Below are 9,447 nucleotides of genomic sequence, written 5' to 3' on the forward strand. Positions count from 1 at the left end.
GATGAACGTATTTTAAGTTTTTTCTGTCCTTGATGATTGTATTTTAACAAGTTTGGGTTTGGTATGAATGAACAAGTTTAAGCATTTTCATATTGTTATGAATGATACAATTTAATTATTTTGAGATTGGTATGAATGATGCAATTTTGACTAAAAAATAACACGCTTAAATCTAAACCCTAAAACGTAAATAACTTAAAGCTAATGACAACAAGTCTTCAAACAAAAATGGACTTCGAGCACTTTCAACCACTAAAATGACAATCCGAAGTTTTGCTTAAACTTGATGTATTGAGCCTACCTTATTAATCGCACAAAAATAAGTAGGGTTCTATATAAAATATTCAAGTTTCGGAATCTCGAAGCATGATTAATCTATGACTAATGTACGTAAAAAAAGTGAGAACATATAAAAGAAAGAGGAGTTTAACCAAAAGAAAAAAAAAGACAAAAAGAGCTCTTTAAGGCAGTATGTACTTTTGTCACACTTTTTTTTTTCTGGAGTATTTTAGTTCAACCCGTCTTTTATTGGGTCATTTTGGTTCCGAACTCCAAATTACACATGCGCAAGGAAAAGCACCAAAACATAGGAAATATTAGACAAAAAGTCAAAACTGATGAGCATCTCCACACTCAAATGCTTGTCTTCATTTGTTTATTTATGTATTTTATTTTAGTACACTAACGCGTGAAACTCATTTATAAAGTCAGCTTAAGTCAGAATATATCAACAAGCAACTATTAAAACAAGTTTCAGATTCTTTAAATATCAAAGTATATAAGTTAAAAAAAAATCCATAATATTTACCACTCCCTCCATTTCAATTTATTTGTCTTGTTTTGATTTAGTACGAAGTTTAAGAAAGTAAATTAGATTTTTGAATTTTTTAGTCTTATAGTAAAGATATGTAGTACGAATATACATAAGCGACTCTAGCATTTTTAGAACATGTGTGCACGATTAAAAAGAAAAGAAGAAAAAAAATGTATAAAGTGGGAATTGATTCCTAGTCCTCTAGGTAATTAAATAGCTCAACATTCAATCAATTAGTGCACCATTTAGCTTTCTTATAACATGGGTTCCAGAAGACAATATTATACCACTTTTAAAAAATATATACATAAAATACCTAGTTTTACGGAGAGATCATGAATTCACGTGTCCCAAATTTTAGCTATAAATTCGCCACTGAAAATATGTACCAAAATATCTTTTAACTTTATGATTTTAAACATGTCATGTGAAAAATTAGAATTAAAGTGTTGTCGGAAAAAAGAAACAAACATTCTTTTTTAAAAGAACTAAACAGAGAATTAAGACACACAAATTAAAATGGGGAACACTATTTATATAGGTCACATATGTCTTTCTTTGTTTGGACTTTACGTAAAAGGCCTAAAATGCTGCACTCAATGGCCATATGTCCCAACCCCACCTAGACTTCCCTTTGAAGCTAACATTCATCCTTATATACACCCCTCCATCATTAATTACAACCCAAGATTTCAAATAATGGCCGATATTCTTTTATGGCTCTGCCATGGCCACCACCTTGTCCTTCTATGGATTTCAATAGCCACGCTTTTAACCATCTCTTCTTCTATGCCACCACCAGACCCTATCAAATGCAACAACATCAACTCAACATCAAATTGCCAACTTTCCAATTCCTACGGTGTTTGGGGTGATAGACAAACATGTCACGCCCCAAAAATTGTCTATCCCACAACCGAAGAAGAACTTCGTGACGCATTAGCCAATGGAAATAAAAACAACCTTAAAGTCAAAATTGTCACAAGATTTTCACACACAATTCCTAAACTAGCATGCCCTGGTAACTCAAAAGAATTTGTTTTCATTAGCACTGAAAAATATGACTCGAACATCGATATTAACATGGAAGAACTTACGGTCACTGCTGATGGTGGAGTGGGACTACGAAAACTTATCGATACGATCGAAAAGGCAAAGTTGAGTTTGGTGGCTGCTACATATTGGGAAGGAGTGACTGTTGCTGGAGTAATAAGTACAGGTGCTCACGGTAGTTCATGGTGGGGCAAAGGAGGAGCAGTTCATGATCATGTTATTGGTCTAAGTCTCATTGTACCAGCTAATGAATTTGAAGGTTATGCTAAAATAATCAAATTGACACCACACGATCCACTTTTCAATGCTGCTAAAGTTTCTCTTGGATTGCTTGGAATCATTTCTAAGGTAAGACTTTTTTTTTTCTTTCTTTATATCCCAATTTTTGTTTCCTTGTTTTACGCAATAAAATTAATTAGTTACGGGGGACCACTCGTCGGATCATAAAATATTTAGTCTTTACCCTCAACAAAAGATTTTCTTTATCCCTTCCTCCTATTTTGGCTTCGAGCTTAGTGAGTGAAATACTTTTAGGTAAAGAGCGATTTATCACTCAGTGAGCTTATCCCACTGGAATCTGAAATTGACTGAGGCAGTGAACTTCGAATTTGGATGGTTAAATTAAAAAAAAATTGTATAAATAATTTTTTCACATGCATGTATATATTTTATCATACTATATTAGTAAGTAATTTGTCTTATTTCTAATCTTAGAGCCCGTTTGGATGGACTTAAAATAAGCGGCTTATAAACTGAAAAAAGTTTATAAGCCAAAAAAAATAAGTTGGGATAGGTTACAGCTTATAAGCTGCTTTAGATAAGCTAAGCCAAACGGACTCAATTATTTTTTTGGGCTTATTTTATGCACAAAATGACTTTAAGCTAGTCAATCAAACACTTAAAAAAAATTGAAAACAACTTATAAGCAATCCAAACGGGCTCTCAGAAGTTCCACTTTTTATGGATAGTTGCATGTAATATATTATAAAAACTGTCTAGAAGTTTCTTCTTTCTTTATATATCCAGATTTTTTTTTATCCAATAAAATTAATTACGTTGGTTTCTTTTGATTTTCGTAATTCACCTTTTTAAGAATGGTTTCATCAGAGAATGAAATAGCTTACGATTACATGTAAGTAATTGGCACATCACATCATGATTCTTTCCCCTGCGAGTGTGAGGATGAGCTAATTCGTTTCGTTTTTATCCTTTATGGATCTCATAAAATGTCTGTTTTGCTTGCCATAAAATCATTACTATCCTTATCCTAAAAAAATTAGTCCAAATGTCAGGGATATCTTTGTTTGAAAATTTATCTTCATTAAGGAGTATTCATCATGATATTGACTCAAGACTTTCCTGGAATTTACCAAAACAGATAAAAGAAGAAAAAATAAAGAAAGACACTTCTTTTTTCTATTTTGGCTGAAGAATTGGAAGATGATCTGGCTAGTGAGAATGTGATGAGGCTCCCCTCAGTGCTAGATCTGTCCCAGTTCCTTCTTGGTCCTTATATTGCTTACATCTGTCCTCTAAAAATTTTAATGGACCAGATTAATTTATTTAACTAAATGATTTTAACCATGGTCAAGCATTATCTCTCTTACTACTTTGGCCATTTTCTCCCTTGATTAACAGTCACCATTTTACTCGTTGAACCATAATACCATGGAATCTACAATGTTTTTTTTTTTTTTTTGCAAAGAAAATCCAGTTATTAACTAAAACCAAAAGCTATAACAAGAAGAAACAGTAGATTTCACAATAATCCAAAGTTGAGTACATTCATCATCTTTTCCCTTCTTCCAAGTACCTATGTCTCCCTGAGCTTTGCATCCATTTCCATCAATTCCAATCGGGTAAAATGGGGAGGTTAATTTAGAGTCCGTTAATTCCAGATTGGGATAAAGAGGGTTGTTATTTGCAATGAGAACGGAGAATGGCGGAAGTGAGAAAGCAAGAAATTTAGATGATCTCAAAGGATGCACTTGGGTTATAAAATTTCAACAAGCCGAACAATGAGACTACTTTGAAGCTTGATTTTGGGGAAATGGTGATTGACACAGCTTTGTTGTCTTCTTCAGAAGATAAGAAATTCAACTTGGGGTTTCTATACAAATATAAAGGTCAACTAAAGGACCTAGAGATTCCACTTGGATGCAGAATTCAATTTATTTCGTATATAAAATTCTCTATTTGATTTCTTGGGTTTCTTTTTCTCTTATTGCATTTATAACTGTAATCTTCAATAGGGGCTTTTCATTCCGTTTCAGTCTTGCTTTTTTGAAAATTTTGTTCAGACATGATAAAGTTTCCGGAGTCGGAGATTTTTTTTTTTTTTAATTATTTGGTTTATAGAAATAGATTTTGAATCTACTTGCTCTGTTTCCAGAGAGTTTTTAAAGCAAGAGACGGGTTTCTTTACTGATAGGGAAAGGGAAGACAGAGGAGAGAGAACTGTTAATAATCATAGTTAATGTTATTTGGTTAATGAAATAAATCTGGTCCTCCAAAAAATTAAAGAGACACGTGTAATTCATTTAGTGTAGGACTGGAGGAACTGGACAGATCTAGCACCGGAGGGAGCCTCATCCGTGAGAATGACATTTGACATTTTCCATCAGGACACCAACTAAGTGCCAAAATTAACAAGCTGGTCGATTAGTTACTAAACATTTGTATAAATCTGGTGATTTATAATCGAACTTGTTTAATCGAATAATAACTACTCCTTGCGAAACAATAAATTAAGTTGGTTTTTTTAAACTATAAAAGTTCCTAAATATTGCTTTTAGAAAGTTGCGTTACGAAGATTAGGTTAACTAGATTCTCTCCGAAATGTTACTACTAGAAATAGAGGTTTTTTCCACCGACATTTAGTGAAAAATTTATGTTATAAAACGTGATTTTCCAACTGAATCAGCTCACTGGGAAAACGCATGGTGAGAAATATGTTCTCATTGAAACGCTGGAAAACTTCATGATTTTGTCGTGTGAAAACACTACTATTTAGATTTATCCCACGGACATTCAATGGAAAATAGCCACTAAAAATTTTTCAGTGAAAAAATAGAGATTTTTAGCGGTGCTAGAACCATTCCTAGACAAATATAAATAGGGACACTTTTGTGCATTTGTAAACAAGCCAATTCAAGAAAGGTTTTAGGTTTCTAGCATAACTAATTTTTCCTATCTAAAATCTTTCTTCTCTTTCAAAATTTCTTCTTTAGTTGGATCCTCAAGTTAACGATATCTTGGATTAGCGGAAGGGCTCTCCAATATCTTTTTCTTTTTTCTTTTGCTATTCTTAACACTGCTCTTGTTTCGTTATATGTAGAGAAATACTTTTTTCCTTTTAGTTTATTTGAAAATTTTAACTTTCTTTAGGTTTCTAATTCTTTTTAATTGCAACCCACACCATTGTGGTGAGGAGTTAAGGCCTAGACCTACTTGTATATTTAGAATTCAACAAGTAAAATATGGACCAGTACGACCTAGTAAGCTAATTACCGGTTTAAGTGCCTTTTGTCAGTTTTGTGAGTTGGCCATACGTAACTTGTACTTCTGATAGCTCCAAAAAAGTCGAGTTTCAAGAAATTAACATTGCAGCTTCTCGATATATCCCAGGAAGTGCAGTACAGCTGGGAATAACAAGTTGTCCAAACTTTACCCAAAAATATCCAGTCGTGTACTACAATTTATAGTTGTTGTCCTCATGTTAATTGATTTGCCTAATAACTAAAGTAGTATAGTAGTATCTTTGTGCTCTAGTAGGACAGCACTGAGCCTCAAAATCAGTCGGCTGGATATACGCGTGGAAATTTATAAAAGGGAAAAGGGTAAAAGCTCCTCTATTTTGGAAAAGTGATTAAAAATATTGTTTATCCCGAATTTAGGAAATCAATTGAATTTGTATGCGGGTATAAGATATGTGCTTGGATCTTGATATATGTTTTATAGTGGAAAATAAGCGTGTGAGTATTTAGTAATAAAACGGCTAATAACGATAATTTGCTCGATTTGCTATGGACATGAACATTTAGAAGCTATGTTCAATACTTAATGGAAGAAGCACAACATAAATGGAAACAAATGGCCTTGACCGGATCAGATATTGAGGGAGAGAGATTGTGTATATGAGCTCTTTTATTATAAATGTTCTTGGAAAGTAAAGGAGTCAATCCTTACAAAGGAGGGGGATGTGCTCTATTTATAGTGGTGCCTCTATGGGCCTCTTCCCATACAAATGATTAGAACAATAATAAAAAGGACAGCTCTGAGCAGATTTGGTGGGATTAGGTTGGCCGTACGATCTGACGCACGCATGGTTGGTGGTTGACCATGGCAGGACGCTATCGACGCGTGACAACCGCGTAACGGATCTCCCGGATCAACGGCCATGACCAAAAAGGACTAACGGCCAGGATCTCCCAGACTAACGGCCACGATTTCCCGGACTAACGGCCACGATCAAACAGACTAACGACAATGATCAAACGGACCAGCGGCCACGATCAATTCGGACCAACGGCTATGATCAAACGGACCAGTGGCCACGATCAATTCGGACCAACGGCTATGATCAAACGGACCAGCGACCACGATCAATTCGGACCAACGGCCCCGGTCAAACGGACCAGCGGCCACGATCAATTCGGACCAACGATCACGAATGCTCGGGTCACCGGGCTTGGTCGTTCCAATGACGAAGAAGGCAGATCAGTCGGTCCCCTCGCTCCACCGGTTTGCCTCGCATCCGGTTTTTACCGTATACAAATATCCCCGTTACAAAATTGGTAAAAAATGCTCTTTCGGTCATTAAAATTTTCAAATATACCCCTATCTTAATAGAAATTCCCAAATCCCCCAAAATAATTTGATTTCATTTTTACACCCGCTCCATTTAAACCTGACCCAATTACCTAAAAAACCCATATGCGACCAACTTGTTCCCGAATCCAACATCTAGAACCACTAGGCACAGGAGCGGGTAACCCATATGAGTTTTTTATTTAGTTGGGTCGGGTTTAAAAATGAAATCGGATTATTTTTGGGATTTCGGTTAAGACAGGGGTATATTTGAATACTTTAATGACGAAAGGGGTATTTTTGATTCAAATTTGTAATAGAGGATATTTTTAGCCCTTTTCCCAAAATAGAGGGATATTTTTCACCCTTTTCACTTTATAAATGGATTCATCAATCTCTATATCGAGAATCCTGTCAACTAATTATTGTTTTGTAAATGCATATTGTCATCGTCCAACTTATCAGACATAATATTTATCCAGAAAAGAATTTCACTTTTTGATAAATCAAAACATTAAACAATATACATTGCTTATAATAATTATATAAATATTAAGAGTATAAATACATTTAATGGACTCGAGAATTTATTTTATGTAGTGCATATAAAATCACTTATCTCTACTTGCTCCATTCAGAGGATGTTTGGATTAGCTTATTTTAAGTGTTTTTTGTCATTTAAGCTCTTTTTTCTACTTTTTGTGGTGTTTGGGAAAGATGAAAAATGCTTTTAATAGCGTGTCTGGTTTTCCTTTTAAATTGTGAACTTAAACTTTATAACTTATAAGAACTGATAATTTAATTATTTTTTGTATATGCTAAAACTCTATACATTATATCATCTGTTATGTGCTAAGTAAAATGACACAACGAATAACTTCTCAATTCAATGTAAAGCTTTATTGGATTGAATAAATAGATAAATAATTAATTTATAAAAATAGTATGACCGAACACATGGTTTATTGTATATCCTAATACTGTCTCTACCTGATCGATCATCTAGTAGCTGTGTATAAAGAGTACATCTCCTTTTCGTTAATTGCAATGAAGAACATCTTCTTTGATTTTATAATAGGTGACATTCCAATTGGAGCCAGCATTCAAGAGAAGTATAAGATTCAATTTCACAAATGATAGTCATATAGAAGATGAATTTATGGAACATGCAAGGAAGAATGAATTTGGTGACATTCAATGGTACCCTTCTAGACATATTGCCGTGTATAGATATGATAATAGAGTCCCTTTAAACACATCTGGCGATGGCGTCAATGATTTTCTTGGATTTCAATCCAATCCTATTCTGCTGTCCAAGTCTGTTCGAGCCACAGGTATTGTTATCACATCTTTCACTTTTATGAAATTATTTTGGTAGAATTTAATTTCCCACATTATTATTAGAGTAAGTTGCTTAAACACTTATGTGACGTGATTCAATAATGAACCCTCTTGCTCCCCTTATAGTTTAAATCAAATACATAACCTTTCATGAAATTAAACATATCTGAACTTTTTTACTTGTAATTTTAATTTGTCTTCCAGTAATTACGTATACTTAGTTACGGAAATACCTTTTTAATTTACAGAAAAGGGGTATGAAAATGCGAGAAACGTGGGTGGAAAATGCATAATGGCGAGTTCTTTCGTGGCATATAAGAAATTGATAGCAAATGGATTGAAGAACAACAAATTAATCTTCACCGGATATCCAGTAGTGGGCCATCAAGGGAAAATGCAAACTTCAGGTTCATGTTTATACTCATCCCCACTAGACATCACCAGTACATGTGCTTGGGATCCAAGAATCAATGGACTCTTCTTCTATGAATCCACAGCCATACTCCCACATTCAAACTTCGGAGATTTCATACGTGACGTAAAAAAATTACGTGATTTGGCCAAGCCAGAAAGCATGTGTGGGGTTGACATTTATAACGGGTTTCTCTTTCGTTTTATCAAGGCCTCGGAGGCCTATTTAGGCGAAGGAGAAGATTCAGTGGTCGTTGATTTTAACTATTATCGCGCTAGTGATGCCTTAACCCCGCGATTAAACCAAGATATTTGGGAGGAAGTTGAGCAAATGGCATTTGTTAAGTATGGGGCTAAGCCACATTGGGCTAAGAATAGGAATGTAGCATTTCTTGATGCACAAAAGAAGTATCCAAAATTTAACAAGTTTGTTGCTGCCAAGAATGAATTGGATCCTAAGAATATATTTTCTAGTGAATGGTCTGATGAAATATTGTTTGGAAAACAAGAAGGTTTAAAGGGTGATGGATGTGCATTAGAAGGGTTGTGTATTTGTTCCGAAGATAGGCATTGTAGTCCATCAAAAGGTTACTTTTGCAAGCCAGGGCTAGTTTATCAAGAAGCACGTGTGTGTAGATTTTCATCAACTTCAACAAGGTGAATAAATATTTTATCCACTGGAAATGTCCAGATATAATGCACCTCTGCTTTGTCTTGATGCAAAATTCTAATTCCAGAAAAACAAAAACAATAAAATGTGGCACTCGAATTGGAACAAGCCTATGGTTTTACGCCTTATTGAGATTAATGTGTATAATTAAAGATAATTTAAGTGATTAACTTATCAACGTAATAGGTGATTAAGAATACGCGCAAAAAAAATTTCGAACATTGAGCCGAAAATGTCAAATAGACGGTACACTTTATCATGTGTTCAAATATTTAATTGAAATAGATTGTAATTCGGATATCTAAATAAAATTTACTGACAAATTTAAGGGATCATCCATGTATTTCTG

General features: G+C 34.3%; 1 protein-coding gene across 1 annotated transcript; it reads left to right on the top strand.

Annotated features, from left to right (window-relative positions):
• The first annotated feature begins 1,406 nt into the window (after positions 1 to 1,406).
• On the top strand, positions 1,407 to 9,206 carry LOC132635636 (L-gulonolactone oxidase 3). Its single transcript, XM_060352098.1, has 3 exons — positions 1,407 to 2,215; positions 7,755 to 8,010; positions 8,266 to 9,206. The coding sequence occupies exons 1-3, from the start codon at positions 1,514 to 1,516 to the stop codon at positions 9,087 to 9,089; spliced, it is 1,782 nt and encodes a 593-aa protein (XP_060208081.1). The 5' UTR covers positions 1,407 to 1,513; the 3' UTR covers positions 9,090 to 9,206.
• The last annotated feature ends 241 nt before the right edge of the window (positions 9,207 to 9,447 follow it).

This window comes from Lycium barbarum, chromosome 4, assembly GCF_019175385.1.
Source record: "Lycium barbarum isolate Lr01 chromosome 4, ASM1917538v2, whole genome shotgun sequence".
NCBI lineage: Eukaryota > Viridiplantae > Streptophyta > Magnoliopsida > Solanales > Solanaceae > Lycium > Lycium barbarum.

What these genes read in the sequence shown, in the direction of transcription:
- LOC132635636 (XM_060352098.1), top strand. Translation starts at nt 1,514, where the DNA reads ATGGCCGATATTCTTTTATGGCTCTGCCATGGCCACCACCTTGTCCTT. An exon ending in TGCTTGGAATCATTTCTAAG is followed by an intron (nt 2,216 to 7,754) that starts GTAAGACTTTTT and finishes ATTTTATAATAG; the next exon opens with GTGACATTCCAATTGGAGCC. An exon ending in CAAGTCTGTTCGAGCCACAG is followed by an intron (nt 8,011 to 8,265) that starts GTATTGTTATCA and finishes TTTAATTTACAG; the next exon opens with AAAAGGGGTATGAAAATGCG.